General features: G+C 44.7%; 1 protein-coding gene across 1 annotated transcript; it reads right to left on the reverse strand.

The window, feature by feature from the left end:
* Positions 1-412: 412 nt before the first annotated feature.
* On the reverse strand, positions 413-3,356 carry LOC123112552 (beta-ureidopropionase). The gene is made up of 6 exons (XM_044533579.1): positions 3,048-3,356; positions 2,426-2,533; positions 2,068-2,256; positions 1,296-1,523; positions 972-1,196; positions 413-882 (listed from the first exon to the last, which is right to left on the reverse strand). The coding sequence occupies exons 1-6, from the start codon at positions 3,168-3,170 to the stop codon at positions 520-522; spliced, it is 1,236 nt and encodes a 411-aa protein (XP_044389514.1). The 5' UTR covers positions 3,171-3,356; the 3' UTR covers positions 413-519.
* Between the last annotated feature and the right edge of the window lie 8,984 nt (positions 3,357-12,340).

Here is a 12,340-nt window from a genome sequence, read left to right on the forward strand (position 1 = left end):
CTTGTTAGCTGGATTTTTATTAATAATATGAGCCGTATGCATCTTTCTGATGCAGAGGCTAGGCTGGAGTAAAACCCTTTTTCGAAAAAAAAATCATATGCCAGCTGTTCATCTCTTTGGACAATGATCCTCAGTCGGGTTGTGGATTCTCTGACTTACGTCACCGGCCTTTACCGTGGCTGACATGTGCGCCCAGGAACAAGATGCAGCAAGCCAGACGCATGTAACTTGCGTCAGAGAATCTGCGCCCCGTAGTTGTGCGACATCCATAATGTAAATCCAACCACGATTCTTTCTATCTATGGGCCATTGTGTGGTGTATTTTATTCAAAGAACATTTACTTGGATATTCACAACATAAAAGAGTGAATATGTATGATTTCAACATTGGGTAAAGTCAGACCATGGAAACTTGATCAAAAGATGTTTACTGATTTATTTTTATATTTATATACAACATATAGAGAAAAGAAGGGAAAGGGCATCGACTTCGTCTGCTTAGACCCAACTGATCCAGAATTAAGCCCTCTTATTTATCAAGGGATCCGCGATGATCTGAGGCTTAAAATCTGGCTTCAAGTACTCTGAAAGCAAGTTAGCATACATGTCATACCGAGCAGTCATGCGGAAGGCCCACTTGTCTTTGATCTGGCGGCATAAGTTCAGGTCCATGTCAGATATCATCAAGCCATCTCGGTAGCGCGATAGCGATGGGGTGCAGGAAGCATCAGGCGCTGAGAAATGGCTGGATCCATAGAAATGACCAAAGTCGGCATGCTGAGGTTTCCCATCACCAGAAGTGAATGGGTTCGGGAATACCTCTGTGCCTACCCGGTTAATTGATCCGACAAAGTAGCTATTTGCAATTGCAGCATTCCTTGCCTGAAATGGACCAGCTTAGCATCAGGGTTGCTCCAGCATGAATAGCGGCAGAAATAATAACAAATGCCATGTGAATAGTTTTATCTGACCTCAATAGGCCACATTGGTTCACTAAGTTCACCGACAGTTGCAGATGGGTTGAAAACTATTTCAGCTCCATTGAGGCCAAATGCAAGCCAATTCAGAGGATGATGCCTGCCGTAGCAGATGTTTACAGCAATTTTGCCATAAGCTGTTTCAAACACTGGATGCCCAGTGTTACCTTCCATATAGTATGTGCTCTCATTGAAGTCGCCAACTCTTGGGATGTGATTCTGCAATAGTGTTCAGTTAGAGACTAAAAATACTTTCAGGTAGAAGGAAGCAACAGGGAAATGCAACCAAAGGAAAGAAAAATGTACTGATATGCATACCTTTCGATGAATGCCAATTATGTTGCCATTATTTCCAATTACAACAACGGTATTCCATATAGTCTCTCCATGGTTTATATCCCTTTCAAGGATAGGGCTGACAATTACCATATTATATTTCTGTGCGAGCTCTTGAAGAAACTGAGTCGATTCTCCATCAACAGGCTCAGCAAACTCACACCATCGTTTTTCACGCGTGCAGAAGGCAAATGGCATTGTCCAGGCTTCCTGAAATTTGAGGGTATGAATCAGAACAAATGATCTGCTTCTGTGGAAAGATAAGCAAACATGTCTCAATATTATAGCTAGTTTGGACTGGCTTAAGCTTTTCTAAGAAGCTAGTTTTTGGTGCTTAGAAGCCCAAAAAGGTAGCATCTCATAGAAGGTGGCAAAGCTGTTTGGTAAGAAGACTCGGCCTATAAGGTTTGTTTGGATAAAAGGATTTTTTTCCGAGTAATCGCAAATGGAAGGACTTTTTTTTCTTCAGTGGTGCTTGGAACGGGAGACCAGAGAGATTCTGAAGCCACAGCAGCGGCTACTCAACAGCTTCTGGCTTATTTAAATAGGTGGTCTTCAGTTTCTCAAAATGATGGGCAGAGAAAGCGACTGTTTATTTAAGGCTCGAACTTTTCTTAGCTGGCAGAAGTTGAAGCGCAGGATATGCCAAGCAGAGTCTCATACACTTAGACTAATAGGACACCAGGTTTGAAAACAAAGACGCAGATAGAGTCACAAGAGAACACCACAACTAAATCACCAATGTTAGATGTACCTGTAAGCACAAAATATTGACACCAGAAGCACCAGCTGCATCTATGATGGGTTTTACTTTCTCCATGATAGACTTCTTTTGATCAGCAAAATGACAAGTCGTTGGAATAGCAATTGAGTTCTGAATTAGGCCAACTCGAACAATCCGCGGTTGCCTCATATGCTCTTTGTCAGCGTTGAAACGGAATGCCTGTAATACAAGTAGCTAACAGTTACTAATTTTCAAACAAGAGAAGGCAAACAAATAGTTTCAGTTGTTAGCTACTGCTGGTTTTCAAAATAGGGTGTCTAGAAATTACAAGATCAGTTCATAATCTACCACAGTTATTCAAAATGAAGGCAATTTATTCATAGATAACCTGCACATCGAAATTATGCGCTTTGGCAAGATCAGTGGTGGCCCCGGGCAGGGAAACAGCATCAAGAGGGTGTGCACAATTCAGCCCCAAAAGCAACCGGCTTGCCTCCTGTCACCAAATGGAGAACATAAGTTAAAGAAAGCTCAGTATAAGCAAACTGAGCCTAAATAGGTTCCTAAAACAAAATGAATCTAAATACCATCAATATATCGGAAATAAAGTACAGTGTGAAAAGATACAGGTACCTGAACAATAGATCACAAACACAGACTACTAACATCATTGCACAATAATTTGGATATAATTCGTTGAATGATTTTATAGAAAACAGATCCCGAACACAGGTCAGATAGACATGCAACTTCCCGCACTGAATCAATCGTTTACTGCTAGTAGAAGATTGCGGCTATCTGACAGTTAACTTGTGTTTGTGTTGGGAAACAACCAACTGAATCTGCTTACATAGTTCATCAGGTTCCTCCATACACATCGACTGAACCACGCAGTGCGATTACCTCGAGACCTTTTTCATTTGTATACAAATCAAAATTTCACCCAACCAACCAGGCGGACCGAGCGACTGTCTCTGAGGAGCTAGCGAGCGAGGGCCGAGGGTACGCACCTTGAAGAGCTCGGGGGAGAGGTTGGACTCGAGGAGCCTGTGCAGTGACTCGTGGCCTCCGATCGACCCCGCCGCCTTCCCCTCTTCCTCTCCCTGCGGCGGCTTGCCGTTGGAGCTCTCCATCCCTATCCTCGCGATTGGACTCGCAGGAGGAGAGAGGAACGGGCAGGACTCTCTCTCTCTCTCGAATTTAGAAACCGCACTCCACGAGAGAGACCACGACGAGCAGATTTCTCCTTGCTTAATGGATCCGGCGGGGATTATAAAACAAAGGCCGGTGACGGGGACGGCACACGACAGCGGGATGGGGGCGGGCGAGCTTGGTGGATGCGGTGGGGATTAGCAAACAAATACACATTATCCCGGGTAGTAAGGTTATTTCTAACCGATTTTCAGCATGCGGCGGAGTAAACCCTTAGTAGAGTATTTCTACTTCACTATAAGATCTTGTCGGACCTAGCCGATCCTCTATATATAACGGATTAAAATTTAGTTTTGGCTCATACATTTCATCGAACACCTACTATACGCCCCCGCGACAATGGTGACCAAGCCGGCACGGCTAGTGAGCACGCTGGTCATCGTGCTCGGCTGCCGTGGGCCGGGGTGTTCGACGGGAGGGCACCAGCAGCATCAAGGACGGGGACTGCTAGCCACGTCGGCCATGGACATGTACTCGAAGTGCTCCCCGGCGTCGTCCTGTGCTACTTGTGAACTACGTTGGGATTTCACCGAAGAGGAGAGGATGATGCAGTACAGTAGAAATAAGTATTTCTCTCAGTTAAGAATCAAGGTTATCAATCCAGTAGGAGAACCAAGCAACACCTTGTTGGCAGCGCATGCACACAAACAATAAATCCTTGCAACCCATCGCGAACATGGGGTTGTCAATCCCTTGACCTTACGAGCAAAATTGAATTGTATGGTATTTGATAGACAGATGGGACAAAAATACAAAATAAAATAAATAAAAATTACAGCAAGGTATTTTTAGTATTTTTATATAATAAAAGATAGACCTGGTGCCATAGTTTCACTAGAAGCTTCTCTCGAGAAAAAAGCATACGGTGAATAGAAAAATTACTGTTGGGCAATTGATAGAAAAGAAAAATAATTATGACGATATCCATTGTGATGATCATGTATATAGGCATCACGTCCGTGACAAGTAGACTGACTCTTGCCTGCATCTACTACAATTACTCCACACATTTGTTAGGGACGTAGTAATTAAAAAAATTCTACGATCACTCAAGATCTATCTAGGAGAAGCATAGCAACGAGACGGGAGAGTGTGTCCACGTACCCTTGTAGACCGAAAGTGGAAGGTTTAGTAACGCGGTTAATGTAGTCGAACGTATTCACGATTCAACCGATCCAAGTACCGAACATACGGCACCTTCGTGTTCAGCACACGTTCAGCACGATGACGACCCTCGAGCTCTTCATCCAGTTGAGGACGAGGGAGAGTTTCATCAGCACGACGGCATGGCGACGGTGATAATGAAGTTACCGGCGCAGGGCTTCGCCTAAGCACTACGACTATATGGCCGAGGTGTTAAATTGTAGAGGGGGGCACCGCACATGGCTAAGAGATTGTCTGTTGTGCTTTGGGGTGCCCCTTGCCCCCGTATATAAAGGAGGGAGGGAGGAGGCCGGCGGCCAGGAGGGGCGCGCGCCATAGGGGGAGTCCAACTAGGATTCCCAATCCTAGTTGGAGTCCCCTTCCTTTTTCAAGAGAGGGAGAGAGGGAAGGAGTAGGAGAGGGAGAAGAAAAGAGGGGGGCGCCGCCCCCTCCCTTGTCCAATTCAGACTTGCCATGGGGGGGGCCTCCCTTGTGGCCCTCCTCTCCTTTCCACTAAGGCCCATGAAGGCCCACTACTTCCGCCGGGGCGTCCCGGTAGCCTCCCGGTACTCCAAAAATGTCCGAACTCTTCTGAAACCTTTCCGGTGTCCGAACATAGCCTTCCAATATATTAATCTTTATGTCTCGACCATTTCGAGACTCCTCGTCATGTCCGTGATCTCATACGGGACTCCGAACAAACTTCAGTCATCAAACCACATAACTCATAATACAAATCGTCATCGAACGGTAAGCGTGTGGACCCTACGGGTTCGAGAACTATGTAGACATGATCGAGACACATCTCCGATCAATAACCAATAGCGGAACCTGGATGCTCATATTGGTTCCTACATATTCTAAGAAGATCTTTATCGGTCAAACCACATAACAACATACATTGTTCCCTTTGTCATCGGTATGTTACTTGCCCGAGATTCGATCATCGGTATCATCATTCCTAGTTCAATCTCGTTACCGGCAAGTCTCTTTACTCGTTCCGTAATGCTTCATCCCGTAACTAACTCATTAGTCATATTGCTTGCAAGGCTTATAGTGATGAGCATTACCGAGAGGGCCTAGAGATACCTCTCCGAAGCATGGAGTGACAAATCCTAATCTTGATCTATGCCAACCCAACAAACACCTTCGGAGACACCTGTAAAGCATATTTATAATCACCCAGTTATGTTGTGACGTTTGATAGCACACAAGGTGTTCCTCCGGTATTCGGGAGTTGCATAATCTCATAGTTTGAGGAACATGTATAAGTCATGAAGAAAGCAATAGCAATAAAACTGTCGCGATCATAATGCTAAGCTAACGGATGGGTCTTGTCCATCACATCATTCTCTAATGATGTGATCCCGTTCATCAAATGATAACACATGTCTATGGTTAGGAAACATAACCATCTTTGATTAGCGAGCTAGTCAAGTAGAGGCATACCAGAGACACTATGTTTTGTCTATGTATTCACACATGTACTAAGTTTCTAGTTAATACAATTCTAGCATGAATTATAAACATGTCGGGGAATGTTGCAGAAAATAAAAAAAATTCTACGCTTCACCAGGATCAATCTATGGAGTCATCTAGCAACGAGAGAGAGGAGTGCATCTACATACCCTTGTAGATCGCGAGCGGAAGCGTTCAAGAGAACGGGGTTGATGGAGTCGTACTCGTCGTGATCCAAATCACGGAAGATCCTAGTGTCGAACGGACGGCACCTACGTGTTCAACACACGTACGGTTGGGAGAGACGGCTCCTCCTTCTTGATCCAGCAAGGGGGAAGGAGAGGTTGATGGATATCCAGCAGCACGACGGCGTGGTGGTGGAAGTAGCGGGGATCTCGGCAGGGCTTCGCCAAGCTCAGCGAGAGGGAGAGGTGTTACGGGGGGAGAGGGAGGCGCCAGGGGCTTGTTCCCTTCCCACTTCAGCCCATGGGGCCCTCCGGGATAGGTGGCCCTACCCGGTGGACCCCCGGGACCCTTTCGGTGGTCCCGGTACAATACCGGTGACCCCCCAAACTTTCTCGGTGGCCGAAACTGGACTTCCTATATACAAATCTTTACCTCCGGACCATTCTGGAACTCCTCTTGACGTCCGGGATCTCATCCGTGACTTCGAACAACTTTCGGGTTACCGCATACTAATATCTCTACAACCCTAGCGTCACCGAACCTTAAGTGTGTAGACCCTACGGGTTCAGGAATCACGCAGACATGACCAAGACAGCTCTACGGCCAATAACCAACAACGGGATCTGGATACCCATGTTGGCTCCCACATGTTCCATGATGATCTCATCGAATGAACCACGATGTCGAGGATTCAAGTAATCCCGTATACAATTCCCTTCGTCAATCGGTACGTTACTTGCCCGAGATTCGATCGTCGGTATCCCAATACCCTGTTCAATCTCGTAACCGGCAAGTCACTTTACTCGTACCGTAATGCATGATCCCGTGACCAACCACTTGGTCACATTGAGCTCATTATGATGATGCATTACCGAGTGGGCCCAGAGATACCTCTCCGTCATACAGAGTGACAAATCCCAGTCTCGATCCGTGTCAACCCAACAAACCCTTTCGGGGATACCTGCAGTATACCTTTATAGTCACCCAGTTACGTTGTGACGTTTGGTACACCCAAAGCACTCCTACGGTATCCGGGAGTTACACGATCTCATGGTCTAAGGAAATGATACTTGACATTGGAAAATCTCTAGCAAACGAACTACACGATCTTGTGCTATGCTTAGGATTGGGTCTTGTCCATCACATCATTCTCCTAATGATGTGATCCCGTTATCAATGACATCCAATGTCCATAGTCAGGAAACCATGACTATCTGCTGATCAACGAGCTAGTCAACTAGAGGCTCACTAGGGACATGTTGTGGTCTATGTATTCATACATGAATTACGATTTCCGGATAACACAATTATAGCATGAAAAATAGACAATTATCATCAACAAGGAAATATAATAATAATCATTTTATTATTGCCTCTAGGGCATATTTCCAACAGCCCCCACTTGCACTAGAGTCAATAATATAGTTACATTGTGATGAATCGAACACCCATAGAGTTCTGGTGTTGATCATGTTTTGCTCGCGGAAGAGGTTTAGTCAACGGATCTGCGACATTCAGATCCGTATGCACTTTGCAAATATCTATGTCTCCATCTTGAACATTTTCACGAATGGAGTTGAAGCGACACTTGATGTGCCTGGTCTTCTTGTGAAACCTGGGCTCCTTGGCAAGGGCAATAGCTCCAGTGTTGTAACAGAAGAGAGTGATCGGCCCCGACGCATTAGGTATGACTCCTAGGTCGGTGATGAACTCCTTCATCTAGATTGCTTCATGTGCTGCCTCCGAGGCTGTCATGTACTCCGCTTCACATGTAGATCCCTCCACGACGCTTTGCTTGCAGCTGCACCAACTTACTGCCCCACCATTCAAAATATACACGTATCCGGTTTGTGACTTAGAGTCATCCAGATCTGTGTCGAAGCTAGCGTCGACGTAACCCTTTACGACGAGCTCTTCGTCACCTCCATAAACGAGAAACATATCCTTAGTCCTTTTTAGGTACTTCAGGATATTCTTGACCGCTGTTTAGTGTTCCATGCTGGGATTACTTTGTTACCTTCCTACCAAACTTACGGCAAGGTTTACATCTGGTCTGGTACACAGCATGGCATACATAATATACCCTATAGCCGAGGCATATGGGATGACACTCATCTTTTATCTATCTTCTGCCGTGGTCGGGCATTGAGCCGAGCTCAATTTTACACCTTGCAACACAGGCAAGAACCCCTTCTTGGACTGATCCATATTGAACTTCTTCAATATCTTATCAAGGTATGTGCTTTGAGAAAGACCTATGAGGCATCTCGATCTATCTCTATAGATCTTGATGCCAAATATGTAAGCAGCTTCTCCAAGGTCCTTCATTGAAAAACACTTATTCAAGTAGGCCTTAATGCTGTCCAAAAGTTCTATATCATTTCCCATCAAAAGTATGTCATCTACATATAATATGAGAAATGCTACAGAGCTCCCACTCACTTTCTTGTAAACGCAGACTTCTCCATAAGTATGCATAAACCCAAACGCTTTGATCATCTCATCAAAGCGAATGTTCCAACTCCGAGGTGCTTGCACCAGCCCATAAATGGATCGCTGGAGCTTGCATACCTTGTTAGCATTCTTAGGATCGACAAAACCTTCCGGCTGCATCATATACAATTCTTCCTTAAGATAGCCGTTAAGGAATGCCGTTTTGACGTCCATTTGCCATATCTCATAATCATAGTATGCGACAATTGCTAACATAATTCGGACGGACTTCAACTTCGCTACGGGAGAGAAAGTATCATCGTAGTCAACTCCTTGAACTTGCCGATAACCCTTAGCGACAAGTCGAGCTTTATAGATGGTAACATTACCATCCGCGTCCGTCTTCTTATTAAAGATCCATTTGTTTTCTATCGCTCGCCGATCATTGGGCTAGTTTGTCAAAGTCCATACTTTGTTTTCATACATGGATCATATCTCGGATTGCCTGGCTTCTAGCCATTTGTTGGAATCTGGGCCCACCATCACTTCTTCATAGTTTGAAGGTTCACCGTTGTCTAACAACATGATTTCCAGGACAGGGTTGCCATACCATTCTGGTGTGGAACGTGTCCTTGTGGACCTTTGAAGTTCAGTAGCAACTTGATCCGAAGTACCTTGATCATCATCATTAACTTCCTCTCTAGTCAGTGCCGGCACCATAGGAACATCTTCCCGAGCTGCGCTACTTTCCGGTTCAAGAGGCAGTACTTCATCGAGTTCTACTTTCCTCCCACTTATTTCTTTTGAGAGAAACTCTTTCTCCAGAAAGGACCCGTTCTTGGCAACAAAGATCTTGCCTTTGGATCTAAGGTAGAAGGTATACCCAATGGTTTCCTTAGGGTATCCTATGAAGACGCATTTTTCCGACTTGGGTTCGAGCTTTTCAGGTTGAAGTTTCTTGACATAAACATCGCATCCCCAAACTTTTAGAAACGACAGCTTAGGTTTCTTCCCAAACCATAAATCATACGGTGTCGTCTCAACGGATTTAGACGGTGCCCTATTTAAAGTGAATGTAGTTGTGTCTAGAGCGTATCTCCAAAACGATAGCGGTAAATCAGTGAGTGACATCATAGATCGCACCATATCCAATAGAGTGCGATTACGACGTTTGGACACACCGTTACGCTGAGGTGTTCCAGGCGGCGTGAGTTGTGAAACGATTCCACATTTCCTTAAGTGCGTACCAAATTCATGGCTTAAATATTCACCTCCATGATCTGATCGCAAGAACTTTATTTTTCGGTCACGTTGATTCTCTACCTCATTCTGAAATTCCTTGAACTTTTCAAAGGTCTCAGACTTGTGTTTCATCAAGTAGACATACCCATATCTACTTGTCATCAGTGAGAGTGAGAACATAATGATAGCCTCCGCGAGCCTCAACGCTCATTGGACCGCACACATCAGTATGTATGATTTCCAATAAGTTGGTTGCTCGCTCCATTGTTCCGGAGAACAGAGTCTTGGTCATTTTGCCCATGAGGCATGGTTCGCATGTGTCAAATGATTCGTAATTAAGAGACTCCAAAAGTCCATCAGCATGGAGCTTCTTCATGCGTGTGACACCAATGTGACCATGGCGGCAGTGCCACAAGTATGTGGGACTATCGTTATCAACCTTACATCTTTTGGTATTTACACTATGAATGTGTGTAACATCACGTTTGAGATTCATTAAGAATAAACCATTGACCAGCGGGGCATGACCATAAAACATATCTCTCATATAAATAGAATAACCATTTTTCTCGGATTTCAATGAGTAGCCATCTCGTATTAAATGAGATCCAGATACAATGTTCATGCTCAAAGCTGGCACTAAATAACAATTATTGAGGTTTAAAACTAATCCCGTAGGTAAATGTAGAGGTAGCGTGCCGACGGCGATCACATCGACCTTGGAATCATTCTCGACGCGCATCGACACCTCGTCCTTCGCCAGTCTCCGCTTATTCCGTAGCTCCTGTTTTGAGTTACAAATATGAGCAACCACACCGGTATCAAATACCCAGGAGTTACTACAAGTACTGCTAAGGTACACATCAATTACATGTATATCACATAAACCTTTGGTGTTGCCGGCCTTCTTGTCCGCTAAGTACTTGGGGCAGTTCCGCTTCCAGTGTCCGCTTCCCTTGCAATAAAAGCACTCAGTCTCAGGTTGGGGTCCATGCTTTGGCTACTTCCCGGAAACTGGCTTACCGGGCGCGGCAACTCCCTTATCGTCCTTCTTGAAGTTCTTTTTACCCTTGCCTTTCTTGAAACTAGTGGTTTTATTGACCATCAACACTTGATGTTCCTTTTTGATTTCCACCTCCGCTGATTTCAGCATTGAAAATACCTCAGGAATAGTTTTCACCATCCCCTGCATATTGTAGTTCATCAAAAAGCTCTTGTAGCTAGGTGGGAGCGACTGAAGGATTCTGTCAATGACCGCCTCATCTTGGAGGTTAATGTCCAGCTGGGACAAGCGGTTGTGCAACCCAGACATTTTGAGTATGTGCTCACTGACAGAACTATTTTCCTCCATCTTACAACTGTAGAACTTGTCGGAGACTTCATATCTCTCGACCTGGGCATGATCTTGGAAAACCATTTTCAGCTCTTCGAACATCTCATATGCTCCGTGTTGCTCAAAACGCTTTTGGAGCCCTGTCTCTAAGCTGTAAAGCATGCCGCACTGAACGAGGGAGTAGTCATCAACACGCGACTGCCAGGCGTTCATAACGTCTTGAGTTGCTGGGAAAACGGGTGCTTCACCTAGCGGTGCATTTAGGACATATGCTCTTTTGGCAGCTATGAGGATGATCCTCAAGTTTCGGACCCAGTCCGTATAGTTGCTGCCATCGTCTTTCAGCTTGGTTTTCTCTAGGAACGCGTTGAAGTTGAGGGCAACATTAGCGTGGGCCATTTGATCTACAAGACATATTGCAAAGGTTTTAGACTAAGTTCATGATAATTAAGTTCATCTAATCAAATTATTTAATGAACTCCCACTCAGATAGACATCCCTCTAGTCATCTAAGTGATCCATGATCCGAGTCAACTAGGTCGTGTCCGATCATCACGTGAGACGGACTAGTCATCATCGGTGAACATCTTCATGTTGATCGTATCTTCTATACGACTCATGTTCGACCTTTCGGTCTCTTGTGTTCCGAGGCCATGTCTGTACATGCTAGGCTCGTCAAGTCAACCTAAGTATTTTGCATGTGTAAATCTGTCTTACACCCGTTGTATGTGAACGTTAGAATCTATCACACCCGATCATCACATGGTGCTTCGAAACAACGAACTTTCGCAACAGCGCATAGTTAGGGGGAACACTTTCTTGAAATTATTATGAGGGATCATCTTATTTACTACCGTCATTCTAAGCAAATAAGATGCAAAAACATGATAAACATCACATGCAATCAAATAGTGACATGATATGGCCAATATCATTTTGCTCCTTTTGATCTCCATCTTCGGGGCGCCATGATCATCATCGTCACCGGCATCACACCATGATCTCCATCATCATGATCTCCATCATCGTGTCTTCAAGAAGTTGTCACGCCAACGATTACTTCTACTACTATGGCTAACGGTTTAGCAATAAAGTAAAGTAATTACATGGCGTTTATTCAATGACACGCAGGTCATACAATAATTAAGACAACTCCCATGGCTCCTGCCGGTTGTCATACTCATCGACATGCAAGTCGTGATTCCTATTACAAGAACATGATTAATCTCATACATCACATATATATCATTCATCACATCCTTTTGGCCATATCACATCACAAGGCATATGCTGCAA

This window comes from Triticum aestivum, chromosome 5B (genome assembly GCF_018294505.1).
Source record: "Triticum aestivum cultivar Chinese Spring chromosome 5B, IWGSC CS RefSeq v2.1, whole genome shotgun sequence".
In the NCBI taxonomy this organism is placed as follows: domain Eukaryota; kingdom Viridiplantae; phylum Streptophyta; class Magnoliopsida; order Poales; family Poaceae; genus Triticum; species Triticum aestivum.

What these genes read in the sequence shown, in the direction of transcription:
- LOC123112552 (XM_044533579.1), bottom strand. Translation starts at nt 3,170, where the DNA reads ATGGAGAGCTCCAACGGCAAGCCGCCGCAGGGAGAGGAAGAGGGGAAG. An exon ending in TCTCCCCCGAGCTCTTCAAG is followed by an intron (nt 2,534 to 3,047) that starts GTGCGTACCCTC and finishes ATTTGGTGACAG; the next exon opens with GAGGCAAGCCGGTTGCTTTT. An exon ending in TAATTGGCATTCATCGAAAG is followed by an intron (nt 1,197 to 1,295) that starts GTATGCATATCA and finishes ACACTATTGCAG; the next exon opens with AATCACATCCCAAGAGTTGG.